This window comes from Otolemur garnettii, unplaced genomic scaffold (assembly GCF_000181295.1).
Source record: "Otolemur garnettii isolate 467f Iridium unplaced genomic scaffold, OtoGar3 scaffold00096, whole genome shotgun sequence".
Lineage (NCBI taxonomy): Eukaryota > Metazoa > Chordata > Mammalia > Primates > Galagidae > Otolemur > Otolemur garnettii.
Genome location: NW_003852491.1, coordinates 7181855 through 7193967, shown reverse-complemented (window position 1 = coordinate 7193967; position 12113 = coordinate 7181855). Strand labels below are relative to the sequence as shown.

Genomic DNA, 12113 nt, shown 5'->3' with positions numbered 1-12113 from the left:
TGTACTCTACCCAGGGTAATAAAGTGAAACTCTGTCTCTACGGAAAAAAAAAAAGCCATATTGGCCACATACACGGGGACTCATTTTCTTTTTGTCTTGTGGGAAGACATGTTCGTTTAGCTGGGTCCGATGGGATATACTTCGGCCCCTCAAAGGGGCTTCTCTCCATCTGAGTCACGGCACCATATGAGAAGTTATGGACCTAAAGATGAAACATTATTCTGAGGCAAAAGAGGAAAGGAAAAGAGTCCCAAAGTGTGTGGTCAAATGTGGCTTTTATTCCACCTGGATGCATGTGGGGTGAAATCAGGAAAGGAATTCCACACGTGGGTTATGGTGGACGGGGATTTAAAGGACCTGGGAGACAAGGATTGAGTGACACCGGGATTGGTCTGTTCACTAGTTCCTGGGAGGTACACACACTGCGAGGAACGTATTTCCTGGTTTGGTTAGTTCTACCTGGGCGAGTTTGTAATCTGATTCTATCAGTGTGTTATTTGGAACCATTGCATTTAAGCCTTGGCAAAAGAGCAAGACTCTGTCTCTTAAAAAAAAAAATCAATTAAATAGATAGTTTAATAATAGTTTTGGCCAGGGCGGGTTTGAACCCGCCACCTCTGGCACATGGGGCCGGTGCCCTACTCCTTTGAGCCACAGGCACTGCCCTCAAATAAGTTTTTTAATTTTGGGGAAGGTTACAAAGCCTCAAGCTGTCACCCTGAGTAGAGTGCCATGGAGTCACAGCTAGCAACCTCAAACCCCTGGGCTTAAGAGATTCTCTTGCTCAGCCTCCCAAGTAGCTGGGATTACGGGTGCCCACCACAATGCCCGGCTATTTTTTGGTTGTAGTTGTCATTGTTTGGCAGGCGCAGGCTAGATTCAAACCCGCCATGTCTGGTGTATGTGGCTGGCACCTTAGCCGCTTGAGCTACAGGCGCCATAATTTTGTTTTGTTTTGAGATAGTCTCACTATGTCGCCCTGGGTAGAGTACCATGGCTTCACAGCTCACAGCAACCTCAAACTCTAGAGCTTAAGTGATTCTCTTGCCTCAGCCTCCCTAGTAGCTGGGACTACAGGCACCTGCCACAACGCCTGGCTATTTCTTGGTCGTAGTTGTCCTTATTTGGCAGGGCTCAGCTGGAACCCACCAGCTCCAGTGTATGTGGCTGGTGCCCTAGCCGCTGAGCTAGAGGCGCCGAGCCCAAATAAATTTTTTAAAACTGAGCACACGACTTTGTCTTATCTCTCTATCCTGCGGGCCCTCACAGTAGTACATAATACTGTTGAGTGAATGACCATGAAGCTCCATGTGCTCAAGATAGGGGTTACTTGGAGAAGAGAATTCTAATATAGGCTGGAGAGTCAGGGAAGGGTTCTGGGAGAAAGTTATGCTTGAAATGTTTTGACAGGAGAGGTTAACAAGGGTGTGGTGGGCGTGGAGGCGCATTCCAAAGAAAGAAAACAATATTTAAGTACAGGACTGAAACTACACAAGTAGAAGGTGTTGAATGCCAATGAAGGAATTATGCTTTACAGAGAGAGCATGTAGAGAGATACAGCAGGGTTTTTAATAAGGGACTGACATGACCAAATGTAATTTTACCAGCTTCACTGCGACTCAGCCTGGAGGTCAAACTGGTAGGGAAGAGACAGGGAAACCATCCGGGAGGATCTCCTAAACACAAAGAGCTCTATCCAGGCCAATAGGTTCCTGTGCAGTTACGGAGGAAGATGTCAAGAGCCCCAACCCTGAGCATATAGTTGGAACTACGGAAAAGGAGGGAGGATCAGGAGAAACTTCACCGTAGGAGACCTCAGGGGATTCTGGGGAACAGGCCAATGATTATGATCTCGCGAGAGAACTTCTATCCAGGGACTTATTCCCACACGGAAAACTGAGACGTCAGTACTGGCGAATTTGCAAATCCATCGTGTACTTCATTGCTTAGGTCAGTGAATCGCCCTTGCTTTTTTGTCTTTGGCCAATCAGGCCAGTTCCTTTCTCCCCTTCCTCCCTACTAGCTCTCAGAAAGCGCTATGAATTGGATCCTGTTCCCAAAGACCCAAGAGTCACATGGAAATGTGATTGGCACGTTCTTTGCTCTCCCTCTGGGCTGTGCAGCCAAATGACAGGTTTCTTGATACATAAAAAAGGGTCTTAAGGAGCTGGGCTTCTCAGGGTCGCTCAACTGTAGGAAGTGCATGAAGCACCGGGACTTCCTGTGCCTGTACAGAATAGTCCGAAACATTTCGCCGGGTAGCCGTCCTCACAGCAACAGTGATCGCTGAACAAGCTATCCCTCTTCCTTGTCGCTTACGCTCCCTCCACCGCACATCACATTTTCCTTTTAAGGGTCGTGCTTGACGGTGTGGTGTGGGTGGTGCCTGGGGAAATCAGTTAATGGAGCTGGTGGCTGTCTTGGAACCACATGTAAGCACCACAAAGCCAGGTGACTATGTAAGACAACCTCTTTGTTTAATGGGCTCAGTGGACAAGGGACCCACACAAACTTACACACGACTTGAGGGCTTTGCCTGTAGTAGTCTATGCCTTTCTCAACCCTTGCCATGACTGCATACACACGCGTACCACGTATACTCACACATACACACACCAGTCCAAGCCTCAGACAAAAAGCAGTTTATTGGCAAGGAGACAGGTGTTAATGTAGCTGTTGAGCCTTGGAGTTTTCCTTGCCTTTCAGCCCCCTTCTCACTCCACACTTGTCCTTCTCCCAGCCTGCTGGTCTGTTGATGTCCACTAGAATCTGGGCTTGGCATCCAGTCTAGATACCATGATACCACAGACATCCTTCTGTGTCCACCAGTGTCTAGGTGTCAGGGTGGGTTGGAATCCTTGAGGAACATAGGTCTGGGATCTCTCCAAGAATGCCTTTCTTGGCTAAGGCCAGCTGTAGTAGCCTGAGGTTATGGGTGAGCACTGCCTACCACACAGCAATACTTGCTTCAAAGGAAATATCAAGATGTCCCCCTTATTCCATCACCTTAAATTTCAGAAGTTCCATTGCTGCAGCTCATAAGGTCAAACCCTGCTTCAGGGTGTGGGTCTTCCAGGGCAAGGGTGGGAGAAATCTATTCTTAATAAATTAAGAGGCAGCAAGAATTTAGTGTTAAGTCTTTAGACTAAGGGCAGTTTATTTATTCAATAAGTATTTACTGAGTCCCTACTGTGTGCTAGGCAGTGATCTAGAAGCTGGGAGTATAGCCCACACTGGCAAGGACCTGACTGTGCCCAGCCAGGACAATTTCCTGAGCTTCAAGGTTATTGTCTCCAATTCCTATTTCTATCTATTCACTCCTTTCTCCCATCTCTCCCCCTTCTCCCTCCCACCACCTCCCAGGCCCTTTCTTCTCTGCTTAAGCAGAAGATGCCCTCCCTTTGGTCACCTAGGCCCCACCCTCCCTGACCCCATCATTCCAGTTCTGTTGGTTGTTCCTCCTTGAGGGGCCTTCCCCTATCTCCTATCCCAAAGGGCCTTAGGACTAGGTGCCCACGCTGATGCTTTATACGAGCAGAACTGTCACCAAAACCCTTGCCACACTCTGCACACTTGTATGGCTTCTCCCCAGTGTGTGTGCGCCTATGTTTGACCAGATCAGAGCTCCGGGGAAACTCTTTCCCACAGAAGCCACACACATGGGGTTGGCTAAGTCCAGAAGGCTGGGCCCGAACTCGAGGTCGAGGGGCCATGGGTGCTGGGCCAGGTGGGTTATGTGGCCGCAGGAGAGTGGACGGTGGCGGGGGCCGGGCCCGTTCACCACGGTGAGTGCGCAGGTGCTTGACTCGGGCTGAGCTGTCAGCAAACCCCTTGCCGCATTCTGGACAGAGGTAAGGTTTCTCCCCTGTGTGCACACGATGATGTTTCACCAGGTCAGAGCTTCGGCGGAAGCCCTTGCCACACTCAGGGCACTTGTGGGGTTTGTCACTTGCCAGTGGTGGAGGTGGCTCCCCAGCCTGGGGGCCCCCAGGCTCCGGCTCCAACCCAGGCAGGCCAAATGGCCCATCACCTGAGTGTGAAGGGCTTCGAGGCGTCAGTGGGGGGCTGGTGCCAAGAGGAGGTGGGGGAGGGCTGGGGATCAGGGGAGCTAGAGGGTAGCCTGGGAAGCTGAAGTCTTGGGGCTCTATGTGTGTGAGGCGGTGGCGAAGAAGGGTGGAGCTGACACTGAAGGTGCGGTCACATTCTGGGCAAGCATGAGGCCTCTCACCACTGTGGGTGCGGAGGTGCTTGACTCGGGCGGAACTGTCAGCAAAGCCCTTGCCACACTCAGGGCAGAGGTAGGGCTTCTCTCCTGTGTGCACCCGTAGGTGCTTCACCAGGTCTGAGCCCCGGGCAAACTCCTTTCCACACACATCACAGCCAAAGGGCTTGGGCCCCAGGTGACTGCGCTGGTGGCTCAGGAGGCTGCAGCTAAGCACAAACCTTTTGCCACAATCAGTGCAGATATATGGCTTGTCCTGGGCCTTGGGTCCCTGCACAGCTGCTGTAGCTGCCCGAGAGGGCTGCCGTCGGGGGACTACTGGCTGGGGTGGCTGCTCTCCTCGGTGTGTCCGCTGGTGCTTTATTCGGGCAGAACTATCACCAAAGCCCTTGCCACAGATGCCACACTTGTAGGGCTTCTCACCTGTGTGTGTCCGCTGGTGTTTTACCAGGTCAGAACTCTGTCGAAAGCTCTTGCCACATTCACCACAGATAGTGGGGCGCTCACCAGCAGGGATCCGGGGCCGAGGAATCTTTGGAGGGCCCTGGGCTGGTGGCCGGGTTCTGTAGGGTTTCTCACCACTATGAGTTCGCTGGTGTTTGATACGGGCAGAGCTATCCCCAAAGCCCTTGCCACAGACCCCGCACTTGTAGGGTTTCTCCCCTGTGTGGGTCCGCTGGTGTTTTACCAGATCTGACATCTGCCGGAAGCTCTTGCCACACTCACCACACACAGCAGCCCGATCACTACTAGCCTGGCCCCACCGTGGTTCTCCCAGGAGGCGGGGAGCTCTATCCCGAGGCTGAGGCTTTCCTAGCCCCTCTCTCTGGACCCATAAGTCATCCCAAGTCTGGATGCCATCGGGTTTGAGGGAGGCATTTCCCACTTCATGACCTGGGGCCAAATCTTCTTCTTTGAACCCCAAGCCATCCTCTTGTGATGTATGATCATACTCATCCGTTTGAGAAAGCTCCACATTCTCACTCCCTAGACCTGGGGAAAGAAAGGGGAGTTGTAGACACTGCCCTTTGGCTCAGCCCTTATCTTTGATAATAAATAGCCCAGGAAGACTTAACAATCTGTGGTCATGAGAAGCTATCTTTCTTGGGGCGGCACCTGTGGCTCAGTGAGTAGGGTGCCAGCCCCATATACCAAGGGCGGTGGGTTCAAACCCGGTCCTGACCAAACTGCAACCAAAAAATAGCAGGGCACTGTGGTAGGCACCTGTAGTCCCAGCTACTTGGGAGGCTGAGGCAAGAGAATTGCTTAAGCCCAGGAGTTGGATGTTGCTGTGAGCTGTGTGATGCCACGGCATTCTACCAAGGGCAACAAAGTGAGACTCTATTTCTACAAAAAAAAAAAGAAAAAAAAAAAAAAAAGAGAATCTATCTTTCTCACTGCCTCTCCTCTGAATTTCTACAGCACTTATTATCTGCATTTCTCAGTAACAACTTCCCTTTACTATGCCCTTAATACATGCCAATCATTGAACTAAGCATTATTAGTCTTAGAGGGCTATGAAATTATACTATTACGGCTAGGTACCTGTGGCTCAAGTGGCTAAGGCGCCAGCCACATACACCTAAGGTGGCGGATTCGAATCCAGCCCAGACCTGCCAAACAACAATGATGGCTGCAACCAAAAAATGGCCGGGCGTTGTGGCGGGCGCCTGTGGTACCAGCTACTTGGGAGGCTGGGGCAGGAGACTTGCTTGAGTCCAGGAGTTGGAGGTTGCTGTGAGTGTGAAGCCATAGCACTCTACCCAGGGGGATAGCTTGAGGCTCTGTCTCAAAAAAAAAAAAAAAAAAAAGAAATTATACTATTACCATCTTCATTTTATTTTGAGACAGAGTCTCACTATGTTGCCCTTGGTAGAGGGCATCACAACTCACAGTCATCTCCAATTCTTGGACTTAAGCAATTCTCTTGCCTCAGCCTCCTGAGTAGCTGGGACTACAGGCGCCTGCCACAACGCCCGGCTATTTTTTTTTTTTTTTGATGCAGTTGTCATTGTTGCTTTAGCTGGCCTGGGGCAGGTTCGAATCCTCCAGCCTCGGTGTATGTGGCTGGCCCCTACCCACTGAGCTACCTCTCAGCTGCTGCCTCTCCTCTGGGTCATGGATATCCAGGTCCCAGGGCTCTGCCGCGCACTCCATTACTGGCACACCACCCTGAGCAAGAGGACAGCCACCATCCTCATTTTACTTCTTCTTTTCTTTTTTTTTTTTAAGACAGAGTCTCATTCTATCACCCTGGATAGACTGCCATGTTGTCACTGTAGCTCACAGCAACCTCAAACTCTTGGGCTCAAATGATCCACCTGCCTCAGCCTCCCCAGTAGCTGAGACTACAGGCACCTGCCATGATGCTCAGCAAGGTTTTCTATTTTTAGTAGAGACAGGGTCTTCTTGCTCCACCTTATCTCGAACTCCTGAGCTCAAGAAATCCACCTGCCTCAGCCTCCCACAGTGCTAGGAATATAGGCTTGAGCAACTGTGCCTGGCCTCTCATTTTACTTTTATAGGCACAGAGACTCTGAGAATTTAAGTCACTTGCTGGGTTTATAAAGGTGAGAAAGTAACAAAGCCTAGTTTCTAACTCACTTTTGTCTGACACCTGTGTTAACCACTACCTTGTTGTATCTATATTTGGAAAACGTGAGGTTTGCTTTCTATTGCACCTTATTATATTAGCCCACTGGGTAATTTATTACTTTAGTCACCCTGTGGGTACCCTAAGGGACCTAGACACTTATCCAAGATGCTTTGAATTGGCAGAAGAAATAAGGTAAAGTATCAATAATTATAATTGTGGGTTCAGAATAATAATGTTATCATTATTATCATTAATAATAATGTTATCATTATCTCAAGAGAGATAAGAGATAAGGAAATAGGAACCAGCACCCACAGCAGAGCAAAGAGAAATCAGGGAGAGGAATGGAAGGCAGGGCTGAGCATGTAAGATTTGAACTGAACACTAAGCTAAGGTTTTTAATAAGTAGACAGGAGCTACAACAGGCTTTTGAGAAGAAAGACAGGATGAGATCTGGACTTAGATCAATCTGGCTGCACAGTACATTATTGGAGTGAAAAGGATAGAAGGGAGGCTCTTGCAATTGCCAAGACACAGAAAGAGTCCTGAAGTAGGGCAGAGGCAGGGAGCATGGTGGAGACTGTGGGGGCAGGGAGAGAGTCCTTGAGAAGATGCCCCTCAAAGTCTAGCGCACAGTAGATGCTCAGAAAAGCAGGGTCCCTCCCTCGGGTTTTGCTCCCCTCCCCCGTCTCCCAGAGGCATAGCTTCAGTCTTAATTTTCTTGGTCTCAGCGCTGAAAAACCCAGCACCGGAGACCCCCACCCAGCCATTACCTGTCCATGGTGGCGCGCGGCCGCGGCCCTCACCTGTGCGGACACCTCTCAGTTGCTGCCTCTCCTCTGGACCATGGAGATCCGGGTCCCAGGGCTCTGCCGCGCGCTCCATCGCCGGCACACTACCCTGAGCAAAAGGACGGCCACATAATCCTGCGGTCACACAGCCATGTGTGGCCCGTGGCGCTCTGCCGCTGCCCTCTGCCGGCCGGCGCCCGCACCGGGCAGTCGGGTCGTAGGCGCTAGGCTCGGGGCGCGGCTGCCGGTGACCCCCGCCCGCGCCGCCGACCACCCCTACACCGCCGCTCCTCCCGGCACGCAGCCTCCCCTCTCACCTTGCCGGCCGCCTCTGGCGCCGCCACTCCGGCGCGCTCCGGAGCCCCTCCGCGGGGTGCGAATGCCCAAGCCGCCGACAGCTCCGGGTTGCGGGCTACGAGCCAAACCGGGAAGGGGGTCGGACCCAGGCGTCCCGGGGGCGGCTGTCGGGGGCGGGGACGGGAAGCGGAAGCGCGGGGCTCACAGAGCCGCTCTAGGACCTTGGAGGAGCTGCGTTCCTGCGGGGGCCGCCCGCCTTGGCGGGAGCTCGGTGGCCAGCGGGCGGTTGCGTGTGGCCGCAAGGGCTACTCTAAGCCGAGGACAGTGGCCCGAACTCTGTGGTATTAACCGTGTGCCTCCTGGGCTGCAGGTGGGCAATGAGGGCCGAAGACTCTTTCAAATTGTTGCAGTGTCGCAGGCCATTCGTACCGACCTCCCTGGCTAGCCGATAGCGCCAGCCACTCGGGGCCGTGAGAGACAAAGAAAGAGGGATCCAAAGACGGACCCAGGGAAGGGGATGGGGGAGAGACCAAGGCAGACAAAGGGCGGCGGAGACCCCAGACGGGGCGGGGCGGGGCGCCAAGACACTGGAAACAAAGCCGGGCTGGTGGTAGAGGCCGAGGGCCGGGGGTGGGGGCTGGGCTTGGGGAGACCGAGGCAGGAGCAGATCCTAGAGGCAGACACCCGGTAAATGCCGCGGAGGAGAGGCAGGCAGATGGAATCGCACCTAGGGTCTGGTACGGAGACCTGAGCCAGAGACTCCAAAATCCTCACTTAAGAACCCTAAATGAGAGAGGACGTAAGGGCCAGAGGGAGATGGAGGGGACAGCGACCCACCAAAAATACCGGAATATGAGATGGGCCGCTAGAGACAAAGAGATGTAGAAACTGATAAGAGATATAGTCACTGAGGAGCTAAGAGAAAGAGGCAGGTAGCCTGGAGAGGAACAGGCCTGGGGCAGAGGAACAAAAGACTGCTGTCTGTGAAACAAGTAGAGACAAAGAGACAGAGACACAAAGAAAGAAGCTGCCAGAAAGACTAGAGACAGGTCAACAACCCTACAAAGGTCAAACCTAGGGAGAGACTAGAGAATTCCCATCCTAGTGGGGCCCTGGCTGGGACTGTGTTCCAGCAGACGCGGGCCCCAGGACCATACACATTTGCAGTCATAGCTCAGACTTGGAGAAGACAAGCCTGAAGTTACTAGATGGGAACCTGAACTGGGGTCTAAAGGTAGAGAAACATCTTCAGGGATATTGTTCCAGTATGGTACTCTGGGCAGGCTTGCCTTTGGGGATGAGAGAGCGCCTGGAATTGTCTTCAGCCCTTCTGCCAAAGATGTGGAGGGAATTGTGATTTGTATAGTAATCCACATTTATTAACATCTTAATGCAAAGCTAAGATTTGGGGATACAGAGTTGAAACGCCTGCAATATTTGTCCTTGTGGTACTACCAGTTTAAAGGGATAAGCACACAAATCATTAAAAATAAGAGAACTGGGTAGTGCCTGTGGCTCAGTGGGTAAGGAGCTGGCCCCATATACTGAGGGTAGTGGTTCGAACCCGGCCCCGGCCAAACTGCAACAAAAAATAGCCGGGTGTTGTGGTGAGCGCCTGTAGTCCCAGCTACTCGGGAGGCTGAAACAAGAGAATCGTCTAAGCCCAGGAGTTGGAGGTTGCTGTGAGCTGTGACGCCACGTACTCTACTGAGGAGGATAAAGTGAGATTCTGTCTCTAAAAATTATAAAAGTAAGAGAACTAAGCTGGGCTAGAAGGCTCACACCTGTAATCCTATTACTTTGGGAGGCCAAAGGCAGATTGCCTGAGCAAGACCAAGACCCAATCTCTAAAAATAGCCAGGTGTTGTGGCAGGTCCCAGCTACTTGGGAGGCTGAGGCAAGAGGATTGCTTAAGCCCAAGAGTTTGAGGTTGCTATGAGCTATGACATCACAGCACTCTGCTGAGGGCAACAAAATGAGACTCTATCTCTAAATAAATAAATAAGCTTGATTCCTGTAGCTCAGTGACTAGGGCACCAGCCAGTTACACCATGGCTGGGGCTACCTGAGCCTGCTAAACAACAATTACAACTATAACAACAAAACAGCTGGGTGTTATGGCAGGCACCTGTAGTCCCAGCTACTTGGGAGGCTGAGGCAAGAGAATCACTTAAGCCCAAGAGTTTGAGGTGGCTGTGAGCTGTGATGCAACAACACTCTACTGAGGGCAACATAGTGAGACTCTGTCTCAAAAAAATAAAAATAAAATTCACAGGGCAGGCCGTCAGGAAGAGTTGGGTGGAACTCCTTGAATCAGCTGAAACTGCAGTCTACAAGCAGAATTTCTCTGTAGATGCTGCTTTTTTTTTGAGACAGAGTCTCACGTCACCCTGGGTAGAGTGCTGTGGGGTCAACCTAACTCACAGCAACCTCAAACTCTTGGGCTCAAGCGATGCTCATGCCTCAGCTTCCCAAGTAGCTGGGACTATAAGCTTCTGCCTCAACACTTGGCTGGTTTTTCTATTTTTAGTAGAGACGGGGTGGGGGTGGGGTTCTCACGCTTGCTTAGGCTGGTCTTGAACTCCTGAGCTCAAGCAGTCCTCTCACTTTGACATCCCAGAGTACTAGGATTACAAATGTGAGCCACTGTGGATACTGTCTTTAAGATCAGTCATGTAGGCTCAGCGCTTGTAGCTCAAGCAGCTAGGGCACTAGCCACATACACTGCGTAAGCTGGTGGGTTCAAATCCAGTGGCTAGGGCACCAGACATATACACCAGTGAGCTGGTGGGTTTGAATCCAGCCGGGCTTGCCAAACAACACTGACAACTACAACCCCCCCCAAAAATAGCTGGGGTGGCGCCTGTGGCTCATTCAGTAGGGCGCTGGCCCATATACCAAAGGTGGCGGGTTCAAACCTGGCCTCAGCCAAACTGCAACAAAAAAATAGCTGGGCGTTGTGGCGTGTGCCTGTAGTCCCAGCTACTTGGGAGGCAGAGGCAAGAGTCACTTAAGCCGGAGAGTTGGAGGTTGCTGTGAGCTGTGATGCTACAGCACTCTACCCAGGGCAACAGCTTGAGACTCTGTCTCCAAAAAAAAGACCTTGTCACTTAAGTGCTGTTTAACCTTAGGGAAGTTATTTAAGTTTTGTTTCCTAAACTGAAAAATAGGGATGATAATATCTAATTTGGATGGTTGTAGATTAATAGGTGTAAAGCACTTAGCAAAACAATATCAGCTATTGGGTGGCACCTGTGGCTGAGGGAGTAGGGAGCCAGCCCCATATAGCAAGGGTGGCGGGTTCGCACCCAGCCATGGCCAAACTGCAACAAAAAAGTAGCTGGGCATTAGGGCAGGCACCTGTAGTCCCAGCTACTTGGGAGGCTCAGGCAAGAGAATAGCCTAAGCCCAAGAGCTGGAGGTTACTTTGAGCTATGACGCCTTGGCACTCTACCGAGGGTTACAAAGTGAGACTCTGTCTCTAGAAAAAAACAAAACAAAATCAGCTATTCTTTTTTTTCTTTTTCTTTTTTGAGTCAGAGTCTCAAGATGTTGACCTGGGTAGAATGCCATGGTGTCATAGTTCACAGCAGCCTCCAACTCTTGGGCTCAAGCAAGCCTCTTGTCTCAGTTTTTTCTATTTTTAGTAGAGACGAGATCTCACTTTTTGCTCAGGCTGAGCTTGAACTCGTGAGCTCAGGCTATCCACCCACCTTGGTCTCCCAGAATACTGGTATTACAGGTGTGAGCCATCACGCACAGCCTTGGCTATTATTCTTGTAGCCTAGTTGGAGTAATGAAGGAAGGAGAACGTAGCATTTGAGCTGATCCTTTTAGGATTGCTAAGATTTCAGCAAAGTCCTGGACCTGGCTGGGTTGGAGGCTGAATGAAGAACTCCAGGCAAAGGGAATGAAATGAACAGTGGGCCACACAGCAGTTGAAAACCTACCATGTGCTAGAAGTTTGAGATCTAAACATGATCAAGACCTAGTCGCAGGCTCTGCGCCTGTGGCTCAAGTGGCAAAGGCACCAGCCACATCCACCTGAGCTGGCAGGTTTGAATCCAGCCCAGGCTGCCAAACAACAGTGACAGCTGCAGCCAGGCGTTGTGCTGGGCTCCTGTAGTCCCAGCTACTTGGGAGGTGGAGGCAGGAGAATCTCTTGAGCCCAGGAGTTGGAGGTTGCTGTGAGCTTTGATGACACAGC

At 51.4% G+C, this 12113-nt stretch overlaps 2 protein-coding genes and 1 pseudogene across 3 annotated transcripts in view; 1 reads left to right on the top strand and 2 right to left on the bottom strand.

Annotated features, from left to right (window-relative positions):
- LOC105887564 overlaps positions 1-1931 on the bottom strand; it is a 4895-nt pseudogene extending 2964 nt beyond the window's left edge.
- Positions 1932-3135: 1204 nt separating this feature from the next.
- ZNF48 (zinc finger protein 48) lies at positions 3136-8086 on the bottom strand. 2 transcript variants are annotated; one of them, XM_023516686.1, is made up of 2 exons: positions 7625-8086; positions 3136-5215 (listed from the first exon to the last, which is right to left on the bottom strand). In XM_023516686.1, exons 1-2 carry the CDS (start codon positions 7701-7703, stop codon positions 3435-3437), a joined length of 1860 nt encoding a protein of 619 aa, XP_023372454.1. In that variant the 5' UTR covers positions 7704-8086; the 3' UTR covers positions 3136-3434. The 2 variants fall into 2 exon arrangements, with proteins under 2 accessions (XP_023372454.1, XP_012664354.2); XM_012808900.2 differs by having other exon boundaries at positions 7592-7703.
- Positions 8087-8220: 134 nt separating this feature from the next.
- The window catches only part of SEPT1 (septin 1), a 17084-nt gene continuing 13191 nt past the window's right edge, over positions 8221-12113 (top strand). Inside the window, exon 1 of the mRNA XM_023516685.1 lies at positions 8221-8276. The gene's annotated coding sequence lies outside the window, so the exon portion shown is untranslated. The remainder of the gene's footprint in view (positions 8277-12113) is intronic.

What these genes read in the sequence shown, in the direction of transcription:
- ZNF48 (XM_012808900.2), bottom strand. Translation starts at nt 7,703, where the DNA reads ATGGAGCGCGCGGCAGAGCCCTGGGACCCGGATCTCCATGGTCCAGAG. An exon ending in CCGCGCGCCACCATGGACAG is followed by an intron (nt 5,216 to 7,591) that starts GTAATGGCTGGG and finishes TTCTTTCCCCAG; the next exon opens with GTCTAGGGAGTGAGAATGTG.